Here is a 12,148-nt window from a genome sequence, read left to right on the forward strand (position 1 = left end):
GCCCCACTGTGGGATTGGGTCTGTGTTCAATCCAACTATCATGTGTCTACCCCAGGACTTGGTATAAGAGCCAGTGCTTAACAAATACCTCACTTATCATTTCACTTGTCCACTGCTGAGCTAACTTTGTTAGATATTTAAATGCACCTCACACCTATTTGTCTTCTAGCTAGTGAATATTTTTCTCTCTAGTCATGGCCTGGGAAGGAGCACATAGAAAGAGACTAGATTGGCTCGTAAGACAGAGCAGGAACTTGGAGTGTTTTCAGTGGATCATGTGGCTCTGCCTGCTCATTCTGTACCCCAATATTTTTCCTTAGAGGACAGTATGTGTGCAGCATATTGTTCCACTTTGAAGTTGAACAGTACCTAAGCCTTGGAAAACAGTTACTCTCTGACCATTCCTGGAATGGCTCAGTGCAGAATTGACCCTCTGTTTACCTGGGGCCATAGTGTTGTAGCTAAAAGGAGGTGAACTCTAGGCTGGCATGAAAAACTCCTGCAGCTGTCCCTGGGCTAGATGTATGCTTCCACAATCCACCAATAGGATCACAGAAGATTATGATGTCACTGAGGTCAGATCTCGGTTGCCCTGAGGACCAAACTATCATAGCTGCTTCAGGTCCCATTCATTGAGCTCCCAACTGGCTTTGTCCACCTGGAGGTTGTCTGGTGACTGAAAGATTGGAGACTGGATTGTAGCACCAAGGAAAGGGTCAAATGGGGTCACCGAGAAAAATTCTCACCTATGTTTGTCCTGGTCTTTACCCGACCTCATCGTTGGGACAGGATATAGTTAGGTCCCTGACTCAGTGGTGACCTAGGAGCTCGGTGACCAGTCCTGGAACCTGCATATCGGTATGGGAGGAGCCTCATTCACTCACCTTCCTCTACCCCCCTCCTCTCCCCTTTTTCCTTCCATCCTTTTTTTTTTAAAAAAAAAAAAGATATCTGCTAAGTACTTACTATTACTCAGGTTGGACATAGTCCATGTCCCACATGCGGCTCAAAGTCTTAATCTTCATTTTATAGATGAGGTAATTGAGGCACAGAGAAGTTAAGTGACTTGCCCAAGTCCAAGACACAGCTCCTTCCATTTTGATCTCTCACTGCCCTCTCTCCCTTCTGGCCTGGAGCCATTGTGCCCCATGAGCTGTGGTAGCCAAAAAGAGGTGGACACTGGACCAGCACAGAAAAAGAGGTGAACATTGGGTCAGCACAGAGACCAGCTGCACCTGTCCCCGGGTTATACATATGCTGCTGGAATCCATCAATGGGATCACAGACCCTGATTCCATGATCTAGTTCTGGCCCTACCCCTATTTTAGCCCTACCTCCTGCTCCAGTCCCCTTGAGCTGGAACTGTAAGTTTTGTCCTTCAAGGCCAGGATGAAAAGTGGTACCTAAGCAAGGTCCAGAAGGGGTAGGATGTTGGGATCTGGGTCGGAGAAATGCACCCCCAAGGGCTCACTCCTCTTGAGTGGGTCAGGGGTGGGAAGGGGAGTTCTCATCCTGGAATGTGTCTGGATCCACTGATTGTGTCAACCAAAACTGACCGTGGGGTTTGGGCTGGACCATCGAGCTGTGTAAAAATGGCCTGGATCCTGTCCTTTTGGCAGAGGGATGGAAATGATCCGTTAGAGGAACTATTCTGCAAAATCCAGGACCTCAGCATTTGGGAAATGTATGTCCCAGGCAGGAGGTGCTGCAAGATTCCTCATCCCCTTTTGTCCTTTAAACTCAGTTCCCCCTGCAATGTAGCCTAAACTCAGTCACCACCAGGTTCTAGTATCATTATGGTATTTGTAAGAAAAGTTTATTTACTATGTGTCAAGCCCAGAGCTAAATTCAAGATAATTCAATGAGACATCCCTGCCCCACATGGGGCTTGCAGCCTAAGTGGCAGGGGGAAAGGCATTGAATCCCCATTGTACAGATAAGGAAACAGAGGCACAGAGAAGTTGTGACTTGCCCAGTGTTACCCGGTAGGCAAATGGCCAAGCTGGGATTATAAACAGGTCTCTTGTCTCCCAGCCCTGAGCTCTTTCCATGCTGCTTCTGTGTCAGCGGCAGGAATTTGAAGGGGAATCAAAAGTCCAGGATGGCTACAATTCATCAATTTAACTTACTATTTCTGACTCCCCATCTGTACTGTCCATGACAGAGTGTGTGACAGATGAGAAATCTTGCTCAGTGGGACCCTTGAGCTCCGGGGTCAGTGGCTCAGTGGCAGGCAATGAAAGACAGTGTCCCCAAATCTGAGATGGGAAATAGGGTTGGGAAAGGCAGGGGGATGCCGAGGTGGTGGACCCAGATCAAAATGGGTTCCAAGAGGCCTGACCACGGGACCAGGAACAGATCAAGCCCCATAAGCACCTCATGGGGGGATGGTCCAGAAAGTCCCTGCTCTCAGTCATAATCTCCTCTACCCATGAGGCAGTGGACGAGAAAGAGTGGGAAAAAACCCCTTCCCTACCCAAGCTTGACTTTTTGGGTAAGAGATGAGTGGTGGTAAGGGTAGACTGAGGTAGACACTGGTGGAGTTTTCCCTCTATGCCACAGGTTCAGAAAGAAGCGAGGAGTCGTTCATCTGTCCTGGTGTCCCCGGAGTCAGCTAGGGGCTCCGAGATGACCCCCGTGACCTTGGAGGAAGAGGAGGCCCAGGAGGCTAGGAGTGAGGCTCCCTCTCTTACCTGTTACTACACCTGCCCCTCCAACTCCTTCTCCCCCTCTGATTACCAAACTTGCTCCTTGACCCAGCCCCTTTCTGCAACTGGGGAGGAGGAGGAGGAGACAGAACAAGAAACGAGGTACGCTTACTACACCTGCGTGAAGACCGTGAATGGCGTGGCCATCGCCTGGGAGACCAAGGCTGGATTCTGTCCGGTCCGCAATAGGCCGCAAGTATTCGAGATGGCATTGACCGTGAGGAAGAGAGCCGGGAAGGAAAACCACGAGGAGAAAGACCCTGAGTGGAGCAACATGAGCAATAACTCCGGCAACAACAGTGACAAGCCCTGGCTGGATTCCCCCTGGGAAGATCACGAGGCCTACACGTCTGAACCCACGGGAGACACCGAGGAGAGACGGGCCGCTCCCAAACCGCCGGCCATGCCCACAACATCTGAGGCCTGCAGGGAGAACCGGGAGATCCCCGACTGGCTCTCGACCACCTCTAGGGGTTTCCGCTGCATGGCCTGCTGCAGGGTATTTCCCTCCCTGAAAGCCTTCAGGCAGCATGTCACGGATGGAGAAAAAGAGGGCTTTACCTGCCACATTTTCCACCAGAAGATGCGGGAAAAGAGAAGGGTTTCACGACAATCTTCACGTAAGATGAGGAACCGCCGTGGCTGCCGATTAAGGCGAAAATAAGACGCAAAACCACCTGAGGTCCCCAGGCTTCAGGCCCAGAAAACAGTGAGGGTGGCAGGTGACCCGTGAGGGGGTGTTGAAGTCTTTTTTCATTCTGTGGCAACCCTAGTCACCCCATTTTAGCAACACACCGCAGCACAAACTGGAAGTCACATCACCACATGCCCTGCTGAGGGTCCAAAGGAAAGAGCGTTGCTCTCACAGTCTGCAGGCCTGCCTTCTTCCTAGGCCCAGCTCTGCCTGCTGGGGCTACGCTATCAGTGGTAGTGGCTTCGGTCCAAACCACCCTCTTGAGCCCCACCCGTGGTGGGCGGGCCTGGCAGGAGTTCCACACAACAGCTGGCTAACGTGGACAACAAAGACCGGTCGGGACCAAGCCGCACCCCTTGTTTCTGATGGGAAACTCCATCCCTTGGTCCATATGGTGAGCGTCCGCTGCTTGGAGAAAATCAGAGCCCCATAGTTCAGAGAGGAGGTCATCCCTCATGTCCAAAGGCTGACTGGCTCTGAGAGGGCCTTTTCCACTAGCCCTGAAACTGAAACAGCACTCACACAAGGCCAAGTGTAATACCTGCGGCAAAAGAAAGTTGCAGCTGAGAGAAGAGAAGTAGAAGAAGAAAGGAAAGAGAGCAGAATGGGAGGAGAACAGAGGGACACAGACTGACTGTAGCAACTACTTTCCACCTCTTCTCTTCCAAAGTTGGAAAGAGCAAAAGGGACAGATCTGGACTCGCTCCTGATGTGAACCAAAGGTAGCAGGTAGGTGGATGGGCCCTTGGGAAGAGGGAGAAGGGAGGAATTAAGAAGGGGCTTGGGAAATCTGCAGTCTAGTTCCTCAATCTCTAAATAACCAGATATGCCTTTTTCATTGTAGACAGCCTTATCATACTCTCTGTCTCACAAGCCCATAACCTTGGACTCTCTCATTCAACCCACATATGCAGTCAGTCACCAAATCCTGTAAGTTTGACCTTCACCATCACTAACATCCAACCCTTCCTCTCCATCCAAATTGCTACCTCGTTGATGCAAGCACTTATCCTATCCTGCCTTGACTGCTGCCTCCTTGCTGATCTCCCTCACCTCTTCCCACTCCAGTTCGTACTTCGGTCTGCTGCCTGAATCATTTTTCTAAAAAAAAAAGGCATTCCCCCCAGGGGACACCTACTACAACACAGATCCTTTGATTTCCCCATTTTGGGGAAATGGCCCCAGACTCTAGCCAGGCAGCCTAGACAAGCCACACCAATAAATGATGGAGAAGAGGGCTCGGGGCAGGAGGGGGACTAACAGGAAGGCTCAGCAGTTGGGTGACTATAAATGGGAAGTCTCCCTGCTCCTCAAGAACCTTCTGCGGTCGTCCATCCACGTCCGCATCAAACAGATTGACTTTAAAGCACTCAATCACCTTGCACCCACCTATCTTACCTCCATGATTTCCTACTACAACACAGCTCACACACTTTGCTTCCCCAGTGCCAACCTACACCTGTACCTCAATCTCATCTGTCTCGCCACCGACCCCTGCCTCTCGCCTGGAACCTCCCCCTTCATATCCGACAGACCATCACTCTCTCCATCTTTAAGCTTTTATTTAAAAGCACAACTCCTTCAAGACGCCTTCTCCAACAAAGCCCTCTTTTACCCTGCTCCTTCTCCCTTCCTATATTGCCCTCGTACTTGAATTTGCACCCTTTATTCACCCCACCTTCAACCCCACAGCACTTACATATGTAACCATAATTTATTTATTTATATTAATGTCTGTCTCCTCCTCTTGGCCTGTAAGCTCCATGTGGGCAGGAATTGTGGCTGCCAACCTCATTATAGTGTATTCACCCAAGCACTTAGTACAGTGCTCTGCACACTGTAAGCACTCACTAAATACCACTGATTGATTTTCATTTGGATTTCAGAAGGACTCTGAATCCCATTCTCTTCCCCAAATAGTTACCCTAGTAAGAAGGAAACTAGATCAGTGACACACAAACACAAGAAGAACAGCATGGCCTAATAGGAGCAGCATGGCCTAGTGGCAAGAGCATAGGCTTGGGAGTCAGAGGTTATGGGTTCAAATCCTGGTTTTGCCAATTGTCAGCTGTGTGACCTTGGGCAAGTCACTTAACTTCTCTGTGCCTCAGTTACCTCATCTGTCAAATGGCGATTGAGACTGAACCCCATGTGGGGCAATCTGATTACTTTGTATTTACCCCAGTGCTTAGAAGAGTGCTTGGCACATAGTAAGTACTTAATAAATACCACAATAATAATAATAATTACTGTTAATTATTATTATTATTATTATTAAGAAGACAGAAGAAAAAAGAAAGAGAAATAGGAACTGAAGTGGAGAGGACCAGTGAAAATTGAAAAAGTGGGAGAAAAGAAAAGAATGGAGGTGAAGATTCCTGAGATGAAGTGAAAAGAGAGAATAGAAGATATGAGAAAAAAGGAAAAAGCCAAAAATTAAGAAGAGACAGAAAGAAGGATAAGACTAGAAAAGGAAAGAGAAAATCAGAAAGACTGAAGGCAAGAAGATGGGAGTTGAGAAAGTAGACAAGAGATATGGAGGAGATTGAAGACAAGAGAGAAAATGGAAGAGAAAATAGGGAAGGAAAAAAGAAGATAAAAGACAGAGTAACAGAAAAGATCAAATAAGAGAAAATGATAGAAAAGATAGAAGGTGACAGATAAGCTGGAAGATTGAATTGAATAGAGAAGATAAAAGATGAAAGCCAAGAGAGAATTTAGAAAAGAGACAGCAGAAAAAAGATAATAGACAAGCAGGTTGTAGAGGAAATAGAAGATAGCAGAGAAGACACAAGAGGAAACAGAGGAGAAAGGAAAACATGTAAATTAAAATTCTACTTGGTTGCAAATGATTAACACTGCTAGTGTTTCCCGGGACAGCACTAGGTTGGGGAGGAAGAAGATAATAATAATAATGTTGGTATTTGTTAAGCGCTTACTATGTGCAGAGCACTGTTCTAAGTGCTGGGGTAGATACAGAGTAATCAGGTTGTCGAGAGGGAGTAGAGATCAGAACTGGAAGGGAGGGGGGTCTGAAGGCCAGGCCTTCATTGCAGGAGGGGTGGCCCGAGGCTTGGTCCCTGGAGTGCCTCTGTCATGATCACTCATCCAGAATTCACCTGGCCAGTGTGGGGCTGGGTGGAGGAGGTCTCTGACAGGGCTCCTGAATTCCTTGCTTGAGCCTTGCCCAAGGCAGCTCGGGGAGATGAGCCAGTGACAGTACTTTGGGGGCCAGGGGAAGGAGATGAGAGGTCTGGGGAGAGATCCCCTTGATTTCCCCATTTGGGGGAAATGGCCCCAGACTCTAGCCAGGCAGCCTAGATGAGCTATACCGACAAGTGATGGAGAAGAGGGCTGGGGGCAGGAGGAGGACTAACAGGAAGGCAAAACAGTTGGGTGACCGTAAATAGGCAAAAGAAATCAATCTGGGCCTGACAGACCAGGAGAGAGGCAGATTGACCTGGGAGGGGAGGGGGAGACATGACTGTGGATGTGACTGTTGGACTCAGCCACCAGAAGCCCAGAACTCTGCTCTTCTAGTTACAGTCCCCTATTGTTTTTTAAATTTATTTTGTGCTTGTCTGTGTTGTTTGCATGTTCTTCTTGTTTTACCTTTCCTTATGTGCCTGTCACCAGTCCCCTTCCCCCATTTATTCTTTGTTTATTCTTAGTTTTAGTCTTAGAATGTGAACCCCTTGAGGGTCAGGAACCATATCTAATTATCACCCCTATATTCATTCCCAGCAATTAGTACAGTGCTTTGTACATACTAAGCACTTCATAAATACTATTGCTGCTACTAACTCTCCAAGCTCTTAGAACAGACCTCTGTCCAAGGTAAGTGCTCAATAAATACCACTGATGAATTAATTGGAGAATATGTGCGTTAATGTGTGTGTGTATCTTTGTCTTTCTTAATGTCTGTGTTTGCCTGTGTTTCTGGGTGTGTGTTCACACATCTGTATGTCAGACTGTGCCTGTGTCTGCGTATGTGCTCCTGCGTGCCGGTGAGCTGGGCTGGGCAGGGCTAGGCAGAGAGAATGTGGAAAATATGAGGGAGGTTTTTCTCCTAACTGGGAAGGTGAAAGGGGATGTGAAGGTAGCGGTGTGAGAGTGAGAAGTTTGCATGTTGAGCTGTGTTTGGGGAGAAGTTACAGGCAGTTCCTCACTGTCAGCTATTAGGAACCCCTCATTGCCTCTTTGAACCTCCCCATCAGCCGTTACAACCAGACGGGCCCCTGGCCTTACCCCCTCCCATTCCAGGCTCCAACCCTTTCTTGCTCTCAGGCTCTAACTCTCTCTTTGGTTTTCCAAAATAGGGGCCCCGCCTGTCCTGATCCTTCAAGGCTGAAGTGAGGTGAGGCCCGTGAAGGGAGCTGGTTCAGGGAGAATGTGCCTGCATGCATGTGGCTGTGACGGTTTCCTCCCAGCTGTGTTTCCTGTGGGAGGGATTCAGAGAGGAGATCCCAGGACTCCCAGGCGGAGACTTGGCCTGGGGAGGAGTGAAAAATTCAATTGAGATGTGTCACAAAGAGAATTGTTATCCTATCGGGGATTTAGTCATGAATTAGGCAGAAGAGATGGATTACTTTGCAAAAGTACTACCCTGAAATGTGCATTTTTGCACGAATGCACTGAGGTATGGAGAAATGTAAGAAAGGAACAAGGGAAAAGGAGACACAAAATAATGATCTAGAAAAAACATTTAAGCAACACGTAGACCTTTGTTATAACGAGAAAGCTGTTGGGATGGTATCCCTTTAGAAAGACACTTCCTTAGAGGGAAAGGAATTGCTAGCACTTCTGACTCTGACACAGTGCATTATACTGGATTTAACCAATTAGCTGTAGTTAGTAATAAATAATTTATTTTATTTCACATTCTTGGGGTTTAGAACTTGCTAACTCAATTAAAACACAAATTTAGATGAAATAATTTGAAAATTTGTCCCAGGATGTTCCAGAAAGGTTTTGGGAGCAGAACCCAGTTCTTTAACGACCCCCTCCCCTACTTATTCAAATCATTAAATCAATCAGCCCATCCCTCTGGCACTTAGGTGTAGATTTTAACTCGGTTGCTCTCACTTACCTGTGATTTGTTTTAATATCTGTCCCCCCAGGTAGACTGAGTGCCTTGAGGGCAAGGATCATGTCTACTAAATATACTGTAGTCTCCCAAGTGCTTAGTGCATGGCCCTGCACAGCCTAAGCACTCAGCAAATACCAATAAATACCATTCCAAACAAATGAGAAAGGAAACAGTTCTTTCCCCAGTGGTGATAAGGACATGAAATCCTATTCCACTGAAACTGTGCAAAAGGAAACACCTGCAGAGTCCAGAGGGGTTTGGATAGATCCATTAATGGGGGGCCGAGGGGGAGGTTTCCATGCTAGGCCACTAAAGGGAATGTTAGGGGTGGAAAGGGAGAATTAGGGACATGTATGGTCCATCCCTAACCACTGGCCGAAACCATCACCATTCATTCATTCGTATTTATTGAGCACTATGTGCAGAGCACTGTACTAAGTGCTTGGGAAAATACAATACAGCAAAAAAGAGAGACAATCCCTGCCCACAATGAGCTAAGATCCTTGCTCATGATCTGATGTTCCCTTCCCTAATGCTGCTGGGGCTATTTTGTGTCCAGAACAGTGGCCACCCCCCAAGAGTGACAGCAGGAGTGGTTAATGTATGCCCCCTGTTATCCCTTTTTGGCTCAGTGGTTAGCTTGCCCCGGCCTGGGGTCTGCTAAGACCCCCTACAGCTATCCAGCCCCCTAGAAGAATCAATTAATCAATCAGTGGCATCTACTGAGCCACTATGTGCTAAGCACTTGGGGGAATCCAATATAACAGAGTTGGTAGACAAATTTCATGCCCTCAAGCAGCTTTCAGATTATAGGGCTTCCAGACTCTCTCTATAGAGGATAGAGTCTGTGTCAGCCGATTGGGGACTCCCACCCCGGCCAGCTGGCCCCAGGGAGGGAGCATAGGTCATTCATTCATTCATTCAGTAGTATTTATTGAGCGCTTACTATGTGCGGAGCGCTGTACTAAGCCCTTGGAATGTACCATTCGGCAACAGAGACGATCCCTGCCCAATAACAGCCTCACAGATGAGACAGTTCCCTGGTAGGGAGGGCAACTCAGGTTTTCCTGACCCTGGCAAGGGCTCAGCAATGACCTTGGGTAACAGTTCCCTCAGATTTTCCAAGAGCCCTTCTCACTTTTAGACTCTGAGCTGCTTCAGGACCAGGGACTGAGTCTATTTCTCCCCTGCATCTTTTCCCAGCACCAGATTTTGCACCCAGGAGATGCTGAATAAAAAACTATTACTACTACTCAGTTTGGGCAAATGTGCATGCCATAGCCAGATGGGAGAAGTCAGGACTCTGAAAGCCGCTTCACTCACTCCTGGGGGGACAGTGGGTTGGTGTGGGAATGGGAGGGGAGGGGAGAGGGAGGGACAGGGAAGGGTGGGGAGAAGGGACAGAAGCAATGTCTTGCTCAACTGCACTGGACCATAAGCATGGGAAATGTCCAGCAGAGAGCACTCTCAACACATTTCCTGCCAGTCCAGGAGGGGAATTCTGTTGGGCGAGATGAAAGAGAATTGAATCAATAAGTGAGGAAGATAACGGAATCCCCACTTTGAGGAGTTCTGGCATGGGGACCCCTGAATCTTGGCCAACAGTATCCGCATCTGCCCCCAGCCCTCTTGGGCCCCTGTGAGAAGCGCCAGCAGTAATAGCAGCAAGAGCATTTATTAAGCACTTATTGGGTGCAGAGCACCTTACTACGTACTGAGAAATAATTTATAGGTGAGAATTAGTGTCCCTAACCTCCAAGGGGATTGCAATCTAAGAAGAAGAGGGCAGGCAATGGACACATAAAGTGGAAAATAAAACTATAAAAACATAATCATCATCATAACTTGTTTCCAGACTCTGACAGAAGGAAAGTCCACCAGGTAAACTGAGTCTTAAACAACATTGGTGGACATGTAGGGCCAGCAGTGCTGGGCCCCACAGGCCAATCCTCAGATCCTACATGACTGGCCCGCTGGGCGAGGGATGTGTTTTCTCTTGGTTTTGTCAGTAGTCGCTGGGGTCTGGATAATGAGCCTTCCGCTCCAGCCTTCTCCCTACACCCCAGGGTCAGCAAGAGGCCCCAGATTTCCTTTCCCTGCCCTTCTGGCCTTAAGGAAGGATTTGGATGGACTGTTAAGAGCCCCAGGTCAAACCCATTAACACTGTTAGGAATGCTTTTTCCAAGCTGTGAGCAGCAAGGGCAGGGACAGCTTAGCAGGGTTCATCTGAGGTTGGCGAGAGTGTTTAGTGTTTGGTGGCCTCTCGTCCTTCCTTTGTGATCCCGGATAGGCCAGATTTAATTAAGCAGAAATGGCGTGAGATGGGTGTTCAGGGCAGTGGAGCAGAAGATTAGAGCTGCCTAAGATGCAACAGCTCAAGGAAGAATTTCCCAGTCGGAGCCCTCCGGCCAGAGAAACTGGAAGGATATCCCTGCCTTCTCTGCCTTGGAGGTGCTAGTGAGGACGATTGACTCAGCCCCTGATGCAGATTCAGCATCGGCTTGGATCAGTGATCACTGGGAAACCTAGTCCCCCTGCCATGAAATGGCTCCCTGAAGAGAGATGGTCAGCCAACCCATACATCGATAGTATTCGTTAAGCATCACAGTGTGTGGAGCCTTGGACTAAACACTGAGGTGGGTACAAAAGGGTGAGAAGACACAATCCCTGCCCTCACTGGGTTTGCAGTCTAGTGCGGACAGCACACACAAATAAATTACAGATGGAGGGAGCGATAGCATACAGAAACACTGTACAGAAGTGTTGTGAGGGTAAAAGAGGCCCGGAAGGGCTGAAGTGGCAGTTGGGGGCATATAAAGTGCTTGGGAGATTAACAGAGCTCAATGTGGGCAGGGAATGTGTCTGTTATATAATCTATTGTATTGTTATATTGTATTCTCTCAAGTGCATAGTAAAATCCTTGTACACAGTAAGTACTCAATCAAATACAAGAAGCAGCATGACTTAATGGATAAAGTCCAGGCCTGGGAGTCAGAAGGACCTAGGTTCTAATACTGACTATGCCTCATGTCTTCTGTGTGACCTTGGGAAAGTCACAACTTCTCTGTGCCTCAGTTACTTCATCTGTAAAACATGGGAATTAAGAGTGTGAGCCCAATGTGGGACAGAGACTGTGTCCAATCTGATCAACTTGTATCTACCCTAATGCTTAGAACAGTGCTTGGCACATAATAAGCACCTAACAAGTACCATAATAATAATGATTATTATTATCATTACGATTGATTGATTGGGAATTTCTCCAGTAGGGGATGTGATCTCGGGCTTTAAGGATGGAGAGAGCTCTGCCCACCACCATCTCTCTCCCTGACACTTCCCTGGGTTTTCTCTGAGCACTAGGTCAAGCTAACCAGAGGAAGCACGAGCTCGTTCGGAGCCTGGAAACTCCCAGCACACCAGGAAACTCTGCAGCCCCAAGCATCCAGGCCTCTGATGGTCCAGCCTTCTCGCGCTGGAATTCCGCCAAGACTTCACTGCTGGCTGGCCAGAGTCACCGACTCGTGACTTCTCCACAAGCAGTGAGGAGTGAGGGCTCATTGTTCCCTTGCAGGAGTTGAAGGGCCCGTGAGGGCAGGAAACCCAAGTCCATATCCCCTGGGCCTGTGGAATGGTCTCTGACGCACCTGCCCAGGCCCC

The 12,148-nt window shown here is 48.2% G+C and overlaps 1 protein-coding gene across 1 annotated transcript; it reads left to right on the plus strand.

The window, feature by feature from the left end:
- Nucleotides 1-619: 619 nt before the first annotated feature.
- Nucleotides 620-6,254, plus strand: LOC114816427 (protein FAM170B-like). The gene is made up of 3 exons (XM_029078577.1): nucleotides 620-858; nucleotides 2,563-4,131; nucleotides 5,682-6,254. Exon 2 carries the CDS (start codon nucleotides 2,629-2,631, stop codon nucleotides 3,370-3,372), a length of 744 nt encoding a protein of 247 aa, XP_028934410.1. The 5' UTR covers nucleotides 620-858; nucleotides 2,563-2,628; the 3' UTR covers nucleotides 3,373-4,131; nucleotides 5,682-6,254.
- Nucleotides 6,255-12,148: the final 5,894 nt, after the last annotated feature.

Source organism: Ornithorhynchus anatinus, chromosome 14 (assembly GCF_004115215.2).
Source record: "Ornithorhynchus anatinus isolate Pmale09 chromosome 14, mOrnAna1.pri.v4, whole genome shotgun sequence".
Lineage (NCBI taxonomy): Eukaryota > Metazoa > Chordata > Mammalia > Monotremata > Ornithorhynchidae > Ornithorhynchus > Ornithorhynchus anatinus.

What these genes read in the sequence shown, in the direction of transcription:
- LOC114816427 (XM_029078577.1), top strand. Translation starts at nt 2,629, where the DNA reads ATGACCCCCGTGACCTTGGAGGAAGAGGAGGCCCAGGAGGCTAGGAGT.